Raw genomic sequence first — 13227 nt, forward strand, 5'->3', positions numbered from 1 at the left:
GAGCGGCACCACACTACTGCAGAAACCAGGGGCGGCTGGGCCTTGTCACACCTGCATCCAGGGCAGTGCCCCCCACTCAACAATGGCCTTCTCGCGCTCTGTGCTCATTTCCAACTCTGCTTTCATCGCCCTCCTCGACTTCTGCTCCCCGGGGGGACACCAGCTGCTACGGTCCCCCATCACAGGAACACGCGTCAATCACAGTGCAGCCCGGGTTACCGTCTGTCCCACGTGTGACTCCAGCAACCAGCATGCCCCAGAGCCGAACCCCGGGCTCAGCGTGAGCATTTCTAGGGCACACCCCGGTAGGCACGACCACCCCTGTGTATTTCCCTTAATTATGAAACTTCTTTCTAGAAGCCCTATAATTCTCCCAAGAGTCAAAGTAATTGGTAAAAGAATTAGACGTGAAGAGACCCAGGGCTACTTAAAGAGGACAATTTCAACTATAATTTAAAAAATAATCCTTTTTAGTTCCAATGCAATTTTGTACTTTCCCAATTCTGCCCTTTTCAAATGCCAAAGAAAATGTCCGCGTTATCTGTGGGCTCTAAAAAAGGTGAGGGGACGCGTTGGACTTGGCTTAAGGCGCACGAGGAGTTCCTTCTCTGTGAGGGCCTCCTCGGATATCCTTGGAGAGAAAGAAGAGTGGAAAATCACGGCGTACATCCTTGCGGCAAATCGCTGCTGTTGCTCTGGCAATGGCAGGACCCTGTGCGTGCGTGCTCACGTGTGTGTGAACGTGTTTTCCAGGGCTTGGGCCCATGCTGTGTAGCTGCATCGCCAAGCCACTTCCGGTGCAGGTGCAATGTAAACCAAGGATAGACCCCTATCTAAGGAACATACGGCCCGTGACGGAAATACCGCTGCGAAACTCCAGAGTGGTTTTAACCACTCGGCTCTCAGGAACATTCTACAGAGCAGCACCCACTCAGGACCTGACGCTTTAAATAAGTCATGGGGAACCAAAGACCAAAGACCAAAGACCGGTCCCGGCAGGTGGCGTGGTGGTTAAGGGCGTCGGACTCCCACATGACCAACTGGTGGCTTGCTTGGTCCCGGGTCTGGTGGCTTGCTTTGTCATTTTCCCTCTCTCTCTCTCACTCTGTCCCGCTCTGGTCAAATTTTAAAAATAAAAATAAATAAATAAAAGGCCAAAGATTTAGCAAGGGAGAAGGGAGGGGGCAGACTAAAAGAACAACAGCAGGAGTCGGGAAGTCTGATGACTGCTGTGTGCCAACGGGGCTGGGAGCTCGGAGGACACGGTTATCCCCACTGAAGTGCGCATCGCACCGGACTCCGGAGTCACACGATGGCAGCCGGAAGGGTTGGGAAGACATGATACTTTTTTTTTCTTTTTTTAGAGATTTTTGCCTTAGGGCAAGTACACTCATCAAAGGCAGAGAGAGAGAGAGACAGAGACAGATAGAGACAGTAAGAGGGAAAGTGAGAAGTCACCCCCGGGGGCATGGCCATGATGTAATCCCTTCTCCTCTATTCTCCTGGGATCTTGGGCACACACGCACATGCGCTCCTGTGAGCTTCAAGCCACTGGGTCTGGGACTCAAACCGTGGTCAGCCATGTGGGAGTTGAGTGACATACCAACTATGCCATCTGATACACCACCACTCCTTTTTTTCAGGTTTTTTTTTTTTTCCATAGGGTGTATGTGCTTTCCAGAGAGAGAGAGAGAGAAAGAGAGAGAGAGAGACAGACAGACAGACAGAAAGTGAGAAACCAGCCCCCAGGAGGGAAGGCCACACTGCAATCCCTCCTCCTCCACTTTCCTCTTGGGATTCTGGGCATGCACGCACAAGTCTCTTGAATGATTTTCAAGCCCCTGGGTCTGGGACTTGAACCGTGGTGGGCCATGTGCCAGTCCAGTGCCTTAACCCCATCACCACCTGCTGGCTCCCACAACGCTATTCTGAAAAAGTGAGCCAACATTTTAAAAAGTTAAGTTTTCTCACAAAAATCCCTATTGCTGCCTTCTCTTGAAAACAGACCCCCCGAAAGGACAGGATCCGGAAAGAGCTGGCGGTAACAGGGCAGAGCTAGCGCACTGGTCTCTCGTTGCTAAGGCCCCGCTCTTCGAGCCTGGGCCGCCAGCATCTCAGGTCACAAGGCCTGTCTGAGAACGAGGCAGAGTCTTCCTGGCTGCAGACTCGAGCTTCAAGAGGGAGCGCCGGGGTAACGGATGAGCACTCTGACAACCACTCTCCTGGAAATAAAACGGCAAAAAGCCAAAGGCATTGTGTCTCTCTGCACCCTGACCCTGGGTGCCCAGAGCAGGCCCACCCAGCAGTCTGTGCTGCTTGCCGACACGGTCCAGGAGGAGGCACTCTCGGGCTGAAGCACGAGCCGGTCCAGAGGGAGCAGCTCGGCGTAACTCTCAGCAACCACTGCCTCTCCTGTGAATCCCTGGAGGAATCTGGTCTAGAAGGAGGGCCCCAGCGCCTTGGCTAAGAGAAGCCTCGGTAGACAGAAGCGTGGGCCTGGCCTCGTGGGCTCACTTGGCCCTCAGCCTCTGCCAGCCTCACTTCCAGCCCCGGCTCCCACACCTCCCCCTCGGCTCCCACAGCTTCCATCAGGACTTGCGCTCCAGACACTCTGGAGAGTCCGTGGTCTGCTGTTCTAGGCCCTCCCGTGCCAGGCCCCGCACCTGGGGGGCCCTTCCTACTATGCCTCCCCCTGCTCCAATTTACCCATTATTCCCATCCCAGAGCAAGAAAGACCCCGACCCTCATCTCTGAAAGCACCTCCAGGAACAAATTCTTGGTTAGAGATGCAAGCCAAGCGCTGCGGACCTAGCTGGACAGCAAAGTGATTTGCTTATGTATTTTTTCCAGTCCTCCAGTAGGGAAGTTTCTGGAAATCTAGGCGCTCCTTGAGTCATCTTTGCACAATGGGATTACAGAGCACATGCTTCTCTTAGTCTCTGGACTCCTACATGGCCTACCGAAGCTTGAGTCTCAGACTCGGAGGCTTGGAACTCACACTGGGCACATGTGCATGCTCAAAATCCAGAGAGGAGAATGGAGGAGAAGGGACCGTGGCATGGCCATCTCCCCTGGGGGTGACCTCTCACTTTCTGTCTCTCTGTCTCTGGTGAGCTCACGTACTCTATAGCAAAAAATCTCTCTGAAAGGAAGGAAAGAGAGAAAGAAAGAAAGGGAATATTTACTATTTAAAATGGTGCCAGTTATTCTGCTCCGTCGGCAGATGTGCCCTGGAATGACTGGAGAGGGGAGACCAAGGCCCTCCCTACCCCTCATCTCAGTTCCCACGGGAGCCCCTCGGGGGGCAAGGTCCCCTCATCCTCACGTGCCGTGACCAACACCTTCTATACGAGGGACTCCAAAAAGTCCCTGGAGAAGTGGATGAGAGTACGAGTTTATTTTAGTGCAACATCTTTTTAAATCTATGCATACTTTTCCCCCCAGAATGCACATTTTCCGTAAACTTTTTAAAGGTCCCTCATGCATCTGGGTCGACTTAGTTCCCCGTGGAAGTCACTGTTGGAGACAACAATCTGACCTGGTCCCGAAGGAAAACACACACCGGCCATGTAGAAAGATGCCACGCTATGACATTTGCCGGCACTTAAAGCAGGGTTTTCAAGGGCAGTTTGGATGATACGCATTTTCTACCTCCCCTAAGAGTTCTCAGAACCTCAGCCCTGCATTAGCTGCAGCTCCTCTGTGTGCCCCACCTCCTGACCCTAGGTCACAGGGCACCTGTCAGTGCCCATGGAGTCCCCTGTGTCCTTGTCCCTGTGCCACGGAGGGCCTGACTCCAGGGAACTCGGACCTAAATGGCTTCAGTCCATTAGTGAGGAAAGCACAGCAGGATTCCCTGAAGTAAGGCCGTGCGTGAACAAGACGAGGCAGCAGCTGAGCCACGGAGCAGCGCAAGGTGCTTTCCTACTTAACACCTCCGACCAGAAAACGGCTGCGAATTAAACCCGCGTTCGTGAAGCGTCAGAAGTGACATTTTAATAACTGACTCTTCTTAGCCACCGGGCTTTGAGATCTCTGGCGATTCGCTCTAAGGAAAACTGCCCAGAAAAAAAAAAAAAAGAAGAAGAAGAAGTCAAAGAAGAAGGATAACTTAACTATATTTAAAATTCAAAGGGAATGCAACTACATTGTTAGGAAAATCACTAAGTGTTCCCCCCCAAAAAAGAAGAGTTGAGAAAGGGAAGGACAAATCCTCTTTCTACTTATTCGCTAAGTATTTCATATGCAGCCTTGATCCTGAAGTCAGTTTTCAAAGTAATTCACTACGCTTTGCGTCGGGAACAATTTATAGTTCGATGCGTGGTGCGGCCTGCCATCTGAAAGCGATATGGCAGCTATCAGAATTTTCAAAAGGAAAGATCAGCTAATTTTTCATGGATTTAAGTGAAATTTGTCAAAATGGGAACGCTCTCTGAGGGGTGTTCTGCACGGAGTACTGCTTCTGGGATGGCTCGTTAATAATTTAGCTAGGCTGTCAACGGTGCATTCAGATTACCCACTAGAAAACTGCGCTAGGAAACATCTCATTGTGAGGGTGACATAAACTCTTCCCACCTCGGGCTTGTAATTCCCGTACTGCCCAAAAGGAGCCAGGCCCCGAAGTTAAGATCTCCCTCCTCCGGAAACATTTCCTTGGTGACTTGCCAGCGGGAGGTGGCATCTCCCTTCCCCGGACTCCCCTGGCATGAAATACCGACCTTACTTTCTCAGCTAGGCCACAGGGACCTGGGGAGCAGGACCCACGCCCAGCAGGGACCTACCTCTGCACCCTCACCTTCCCAGGGAGAACAGCCCCGAGCACAACGCCTTAGGACGAGTGCGAGCCAGCCCGTGTTCGGGAATGCATGAATGAGCGGGTCATGCAGGCCTGAGTAGTTTGGTCTTCTTGGTCTTGCTGCACCCCCCAACGTGTAGTTACTTGCTAAAAATCTTTGTGTTTGCCTTCCTAACACAACAGGCTGATACCTAAGTTCAAGTGGCCATCCCACAGCGATTCTGGATAGTGAGCTCCATTTGGACCGACGCTCACCTAGAAAGTCTGCCTGCATCTCTTCCAACACGCTGTGCTTGGAAAATATTAACCAGGCACCTGGGCCGGCAGAGGGTGTGGATGTCAAGGTGCTGGGCCCCACATGGCCGACTGACTGGTTTCAGTCCTGGACCTGCTGCCTTGAAAGTCACGCCGGGAGCGTGCGTGTGTGCCCCCCAAATCGCGAGAGGAGTGGAGGAGAAAGGGTTGTGGCGTGGCTAGTCCTCCCAGGGGGTGATTTCTCATTTTCTCTCTCTGTCCAGCACACTCACCCTAAACAAAAAAAGTTAAAAAAATAAAAATAACCAGGCATTTACTTTCTTTCTGAGAGCTACATCATTTCATTTAACATCTATAGCTGTTAGAACTTCGGCAGACTTGTGAAAAACATCTCTTATTAAAAATGAATACATAGGGCTCCTGTTGTGTTCTTCCTCCTTAAACTCCCTACTGATGCAGGAAAAGGTTTGTTGTTTGGTGTGCTTCTACTAGTACAAGGGGTCTCTTCCTCATTATTGCACTTTCTGGAAAAGAAAACACCTGAGTTTCAAGATTGTGCGTCATTATGACATTATAACACCATAGTTAAGTACCAGTAGACAGAAGGGCAGAGGGGGGTAAAAGTGGGGGAGGTTCTCTTGGTCATTTCTGTCTACTGTACATGGTAAACGACCAACCTTTTGCAGTTTTCAAAAAAATTAGTTTCAAAGAGCAAACACCACGATAACCACTGCATTTCCTTCTCTGTATCTGCTTATCAAGAACCAAATGTTCCTGAGACCAGCGGTTGGCGTAACGGTTACATCGCTGGACTCCCCGTGGTCGACCGCGGTTCACGTCCCGGACCCGGTGGCTTAAACTCATGCCAGGTGCATGTGCATGCGTGCCCAAGATTCTGAGGAGAATGGAGGAGAAGGGACTGTAGCGTGGCCATTCCCCCAGGGGTGATTTCTCGCTTTCTGTCTCTTGTCTCTCTCTGTCTTTCTGGTGAGCGCACACGCCCTATAGCAAAAACCTCTCCCCCCAAAAAAGAACAGAATGTTCCTGAAAGCCATCAAGGCACAGCTCAGGTCCGCAGAACAGCGTGACGCCACGCCAAGGAGACTGCCGTCCGCTCTTTCTCGAAAGTTCTCCCGCACACCACGCCTCCTCCCCATACCTTGGCCCGTTTTTCTCTCCTTGAGGGTACGTTTACTTTCTCATGCCCTGAACTCAGTAGAAGAACGACTATTTAACCTTCCGGCTCCACTGATGGCTGGAAACAGCTATTCCCAAAGTGTGTGCAGGGGGTTCTTAGTCCTGAAGAGCCCCCCTCACCTACCTCATTCCACTTGGTGGCTTGGAGCGGGCACAGGCCTTGCGAATCACACAGCACCAACCCTCTCTGAGCAAGACCCTGGGGGAGGAGAAGGGAGGAGAAGGGACTGTAGCGTGGCCATTCCCCCAGGGGTGATTTCTCGCTTTCTGTCTCTTGTCTCTCTCTGTCTTTCTGGTGAGCGCACACGCCCTATAGCAAAAACCTCTCCCCCCAAAAAAGAACAGAATGTTCCTGAAAGCCATCAAGGCACAGCTCAGGTCCGCAGAACAGCGTGACGCCACGCCAAGGAGACTGCCGTCCGCTCTTTCTCGAAAGTTCTCCCGCACACCACGCCTCCTCCCCATACCTTGGCCCGTTTTTCTCTCCTTGAGGGTACGTTTACTTTCTCATGCCCTGAACTCAGTAGAAGAACGACTATTTAACCTTCCGGCTCCACTGATGGCTGGAAACAGCTATTCCCAAAGTGTGTGCAGGGGGTTCTTAGTCCTGAAGAGCCCCCCTCACCTACCTCATTCCACTTGGTGGCTTGGAGCGGGCACAGGCCTTGCGAATCACACAGCACCAACCCTCTCTGAGCAAGACCCTGGGGGCCCCGGGCAGTCCCTGAGGGCCCCGATCCTGCACGGCTCACGGCAGCCAGTGCGGCCGACCACACAGGCCCTGGCGCTGGGAGTCCCGTGTTCCTACGCCTTTCCTGGTGCTCGTGGCTCTCCCTGGGACTACAGCCGTGACCCTCAACTGTGTTTCTGGGTGCCAGACATGCAGCAGATGGGACTTAGGTCTCCCGACTCCTACTCAAGGTGTGACCCACAGACCAGCCACGTCTGCATCTCCTGGATCGGGTCGGAGTCCAGGCCTCAGCGCAGACCTGCTGTGTCACACTCTGCTCTCCAACAGCACCCCCAGCTGATCTGCAGGGCATTAAAGTTTCAGAGGTGCTGCTCCACAGCAGAAAGAAAAATGGGAAGACCCTCCGGATCATTTATAACCAGCTGACTTCGCGCGGCCTGTGCTAAATCACCTCTGGATGGAATTACAGCGAAGGGCACTCCCGTGATCAGACCCGAGTGGATGCACCTCCTCCACGCACGAGGGCCAGCAGGACCCCTCATGTACTCTGTGGCACGGGCCAGGCTGTTCTCCTCGACCTTGTTCCTGGAACGCTGATGACTGGAGGATGGCTCAGTGCTCACGTGGGGGAAACGCTGAGTAGCGGAGGCTACTCCCCTAAGAGCAAAGGTCGCCTCCTCCACTGGTCTCAGAAAGATGCTGCTCAAAGAATCAGGGATGCAGAGACACGGTGGGGTCAGGAGGCAGGCGTGGAGGGCGCCCTCCTGGGGACAGGTGAGAGCTCTGCTTGCGGCCATCCATGTGACCCTAACAAAAACTCCACGACCGTGCCTCGTTTCCTCACCTCCCAGATGGGGACGACCGTAGCTCCTGTCTCGCAGGCTGATGAGAAAGACGCAATGGTAAACCCTGGCAGCCAGCCGGCGCTCGGGATGTGAGAGCCAGTCAGGACACACCCGTGTGTCAGTGCGACACAACCACCATGGCCCCGGGGCAATCTCCTCTCCTGATCGACCCAGATATTGATCCGCAGCCCATCGACAGAAAGGAAGAGCAGATGTTGAGAAAAGTTCACTCCACAAGAAGCGCAGTCACTCTGGGCTTTGGCGAAGACACGCACGGCTTTCACTGCAAAGTCTAATGCGTGCTGACACAGGCTAAGAGCCCGGGGCTCCATCAGCCATGAAGAAATAACCCAAGAGGAGCTGGTTCCAGTCACGCAAGCTCAGGCCTCCCGGCACCCCTCGTGCAGGCACCAGCCGAGCGCGTCCCACCACGAGTGACTTTCAAAAGACAGAAAGAAGAGCCGCCACTCTGCCCTCTTTCTCTGTAAAACATGGCCCTTCCACTCCTCCACGAGAGGTGGCCAAAGGACAGATCCGACCTCCTTTCCGAGACTTCATTTTAATTTTAATTTTTATAAAAGCACCAATACACCCTGTGCTCTCCTCATTGTTTTTTTTAAAAAAATTTCTGTTGATATTGTTCCTTCTAGATAACTAACCCACCTCTCTCTCCAGCTGAGCTCCATCGGAACCTAGGATTAAGCGTTCGACTGGGTAAGACAAAGTGAAAAACACCCCCAAAGGCTTGGAAATCCCAGTTAAGACCAAGTCAGTTAATACATCTGATTAAGGTGAGATTTTTTTTCTTCTCCCAAGTGATTGACAGATGTGAATTCAACATCTGAAAGTATTTCTAGACCTTGGAGGAAGTTTGCATTAACCTTTAATAAAATTACTGTGTTTTTCAGATATGCTTTTCATATGAGAAGTATTATACCCACAGCTGCCTCATTCTGGGTGTGCCCTTCTTCAGAGACCTTTCTCTAACTGAGTGAAATCAAAAAAATTAAATGAAAGACAAGCTATAAAGAGAACTCTCTACTCAGAGTCGGACTAGGTACTGGGTTTTAGTTACAAGATGTCCTGACACTTCTGCTTTGCCTTCCCCCCCTTGCTTCCTTTCTTTCTTTCTTTAAGAGAGATTTTTGCTATAGGGCATGAGTGCTCACCAGAGAGACAGAGAGACAGAAAGTGAGAAATCACCCCCAAGGCGGGATGGCCACGCCACAGTCCCTTCTCCTCCCTTCTCCTCTTGGGATCTTGGGCACGCACGCGGCTGGCATGAGTTTTGTCACTGAGTCTGGGACTTGAACCACCGTCAGCCAGGTGGGAGTCCAGTGACAGGACCATGACGTCAACTGTGGTCTCTCTGTCTGATCTTCTAGCGCCGGCCCTACCTTCAGAGAGCAGAGGCCTGGACACAGCACGCCAGTGGCAAGATCCTACCCCCTTGCCCTCCCTTCCTCACCTCTATCCACCACACCTTAGCCGCCGCGTGATGCTCACCATTCACCCGCCGGCCTTACCTGTCCGTCTTCTTGATCAGGATGGCCCTGAAGATGTGCTGGAGGGGCGTCTTCTCCCACTCGTGAGTGGGCTGCACGAAGGGGTGCAGGGCTGCCAGCGAGAAGCCCTGCTGGTACAGCTCCAGGAGCTGGGCGGGCAGGTCTCGCAGGGAGGACAGCCTCACCGCCGAGGATCGTGGGAGCTCCGCTGTGGGGAGAGAGTTCCATCAGAGGCCGCCAGGACTGCTCTCCCACCCATGCATCCTTCTCCTCTGGCCCAAGGGACCCCCGTTGGTCACCTCCTGTTCCTGTCTTTGCTGTCCTCAAAGAGATCTTATAAGCAGCCTGCCAGTTTCCAGCTTACCCAGAGGCACTCCCAACTTGGGTGTCTGAGATTTAGGGTGTGCCTTCTCAGTGACCACAGTGGGAAGTCCTTTCTGCACCAAGAAGGAGAAGGAAGGGAAGGAGGGAGAGGGGGACAGGAAAAGAAATGGAAGGGAGGAAGAAAAAGACTACATCCACATTCTTTTGAAAAAAGCCACGTGGCTAAAAGTAGCCATGGTGGGGTCGGCTGGTGGCATGGTGGTTAAGGTGGCTGGATCCCATATGGCCAACCCTGTGGTTCAAGTCCCAGACCTGGGCTTGAAAAACATTGTGTGCATGGGTATGCGGACCCCAAGTCCCAGAAGGAGGGAGAACTGGGGGAGAAGGGACGGTGGCCGTGAGGAACGCTGTTTCATTTCCCCCCACCCTCTCTGCTCTCTTCAGTGGGAGCAGGCGTCTTCTGGCAATATGCATTTTCAAGCCACATAAGCAGTCAAAGGCAAACTGGAACAATAGTTCTACGACACTGAAGGGGTAACCTCTTATACGTGGAAAGAAACCATTTACCCCTCCCTCCTCCCCCAACAGGAAAGTGGACAGCTACATGAACACGCAATTGCCTGAAAAGTAAAAATATTTGAAAAGACCCCCGAATTAACTCAACCTTAGAGCTGTGCAGATCAAAACAATAGCTTTTCCCATTTGGATTCGAAATTCGCTTATTTTTGAGAAGGCAGACAAGGCTCGAAAGTCCGAAGATACAAATGAATGTTTAGTAAAAAGCCCACGTCCGAGTCCTATCCCCGCAGCCCAGGTTTTTCCTAGAGGAACCGACACTGTTTTTCTGCATACGAGTTAACCACTGCCGAGTTCACACAGAAGTAAACAGGCACACTGGTCCCCGCCCTCTTTCACACAGAAGGCGGTGTGGACGACACGCACACCCGGCTTCCCATCAGCCAGCACTGCACCTCCCTGAGAGCCGACCCATGGCAGCACTTTCTGATGCCTTTTTACACAGCCAGCGTGTCGTGCCGTTGGTCGCGCAAACTCCTGCTTTTATAATTCCTACCTGGGGTCACGTGTGTGCCCTTAAAGCATATCTACACAATGAATTCTACATGTGGAATTGCTGGGTTAGAATGATATGCGCTGTGATGTTTTCAAATACTGTCAGATTGCGCCCACAGAGCGGGACAGAGTTGCCTACCACCGGTGACACGGAGAGGGGCGTCTTTTTCCACGCCCTGACTAATCTCAGTGAGACCACGATCCCCGTGAGATGGAGATGCACCTTCCCCTTATTGTGTAATTTGTACTTTCTATGCAATATTTCATATTTAAATGCCATGCTTCCTTTTCTGTGAACTCCGCGTTATTTTGCCTCGTGTTCTACTGGGCTATTGGCTATTCTTTTTTCTGTTGGTTTGTCGGAACAATATACATGAGGAAATTCAGTTATTATCTGTGATATCAGTTACAGAGACCTTTCTATTTGCATTTTTTAAAATTTATTTTCTTCTATGAGAGGTAGGCAGAGAGAGGGGGCGGGGGCAGCTCAAACACGGTTTCCCCACCGTGAACATGGTGCCAGCCCCGGGCACGTGCATGGGCACCCGGAATGCACAGGGAGGCTGTGAGGTGTGAACTCAGGACCTCTCCATTTAGGTCCAGCATCACAGCACACTCTGTCAGCACTGTGCTGTTGGCTGGCTGTCGCTGGCCTTTTAACTTTGCATAAGGTAGGCTTTCGCCATAAATAATTCGTTTCTATGAGGCGGAATTTATCAATCTTGTTTTTGATGACTTCTGAGTTTTATGTCATAGCAGAAAGGACTGGGTTTATAGAATAATTCTCCCATGAATTCTAGTAACACATATTTCACTCGCGTGCTTGTAAATCTTTGATCCACTTGGAATTTAGCATGCAATATGAATTCGGCATGTCTCCCCACTCGCAACCCCGCCAGGGGTTTATCCATTTTTTCTCATCGATTTCAGAGGTCCCCTTTATATATTTCTGAATATATTTAGGCTTATGACTGATCCGTTCGTCTGCATGTGTACAACGCTACTTTAAATCATTTCAGTTTCATATCGTGTTTTAATATCTGGTTAGCTATTTTCTGAATCCTAGCTTCCTGATTATTTTCTGCATATTCCTAATTTGTTTGTTTTTTCCAAATATTCTTTAAAAATCAGCTCATCCACCCCCGCCCAAATTTGTTGATATTTTTATAGGATCATGTGCAAACTATACTTTAACTGTGGGAGAATGGACACTCTCGCCATGCTGCAAATTCCCACTGGAGATCATAGCATAATTTTTATTTATTTAGATCGTCTTCTGAGTCCCTTGGAAGCATATTAAAGTTTTCTTCCCATAGATATTACATATTCATCAGATTTATCCCCCATTGTTTTGTATTTATTGCTACCAAAGTAACAGATTTCCTTTTTTCCATTCCTGCGATACACACTGTGGGTGAGGATGTTGGGAGAACAAGCGTGTTCATCAGCCAGTAGGACTGAACCTCTCAAGAGGGTAAGGTAGTGTTTACCTCCAAGCCTAAAATGCACACACCCTTAGTCCAGCAGCTCCTTACTTACTCCCATGACTGGACACGTGGATGTCTTTTGAGGAATACTGGCAAAGATATTCACTACCGGGTTTTCTCATAGCAAAAACCTAGTGCCAAAGAGTTCTTCGTTGGAAGACTAGTTCAATCCTGGGGCACCCCAATGATGAATCCTGTGAACTACTAAAAAGATTCAGGTAAATCTGTTACGTGCTGATATGGAAACGTCTGGGATACATTGCTAAATTAAAAACAGAAAAGCCAGGTGCCTGCTGTGTTTGAATATGTTCCCCTAAAATACATGTGTTAACTCTGACGAGCCGTTGTGAAGGGATTAAGAAGCTGGAATTAATCTGACTATGGGATTAAGAAGTGGAGGCTTCATGGAGTGATCAGGATTAGGTAAGATTAACAGAGTGGGGCTGCCTACTCGAATACTGCTGGGTTTATAAGGAGAGGGAATGAGACCACAGCAGACACCTGGACGCCCACATGCACACGCCTGCCTTCCGCCACACTGTGAGGCAGCAAGTGACCCCCGCCCAATGCTAGTGCCTCAACTTCAAAACCGTGAGCTAAATAAATCTCTATTCTTCTTAGTATTTTTTCAAACTCCCAGAGGGCACATGTGCTTGCCAGAAGGAGAGGCCGAGAGAGGGAGAAGGAGAAAGCACTCCGCTGGTGAGGTGTGGCTACACCACAGTTCCATCTGTTCCTCCATCCTGTCCCGCTTTGGGTCACACATGCGCACACACCAGGCATGCCTACTAGGCTGCTGGGTCAGTACCTGAACCACGCTCAGCCACGTTGGCTCCAGCTTCCCTTAACCACTAGGCTGCAGGCTGACCAGACCTCTGTTCTTGTAAATGATCCAGTTTCAGGCATCCAGTCACTAGCAATACAACAAACAAACCAGTGCCTCACATTAATGGTACGGTGACTCCGTATAAAACGCTTAGTAGGGTAAACATGCATTAAAAATCTTTCTTCTGGAATAAATCACAAAAAGGCAGTACTGGAGAGAAGGACTGCAGTG

The 13227-nt window shown here is 50.8% G+C and overlaps 1 protein-coding gene across 3 annotated transcripts in view; it reads right to left on the minus strand.

Annotated features, from left to right (window-relative positions):
• Window positions 1–13227, minus strand: part of RFTN1 (raftlin, lipid raft linker 1) — a 171879-nt gene that overhangs the window by 82321 nt on the left and 76331 nt on the right. For all 3 annotated transcript variants that reach the window (XM_027769186.1, XM_027769185.1, XM_014585096.2), the window contains exon 3: window positions 9310–9496. In XM_027769186.1, coding sequence (XP_027624987.1) covers window positions 9310–9496 — 187 coding nt within the window. The remainder of the gene's footprint in view (window positions 1–9309; window positions 9497–13227) is intronic.

This window comes from Tupaia chinensis, unplaced genomic scaffold, assembly GCF_000334495.1.
Source record: "Tupaia chinensis unplaced genomic scaffold, TupChi_1.0 Scaffold148822_2, whole genome shotgun sequence".
NCBI lineage: Eukaryota > Metazoa > Chordata > Mammalia > Scandentia > Tupaiidae > Tupaia > Tupaia belangeri.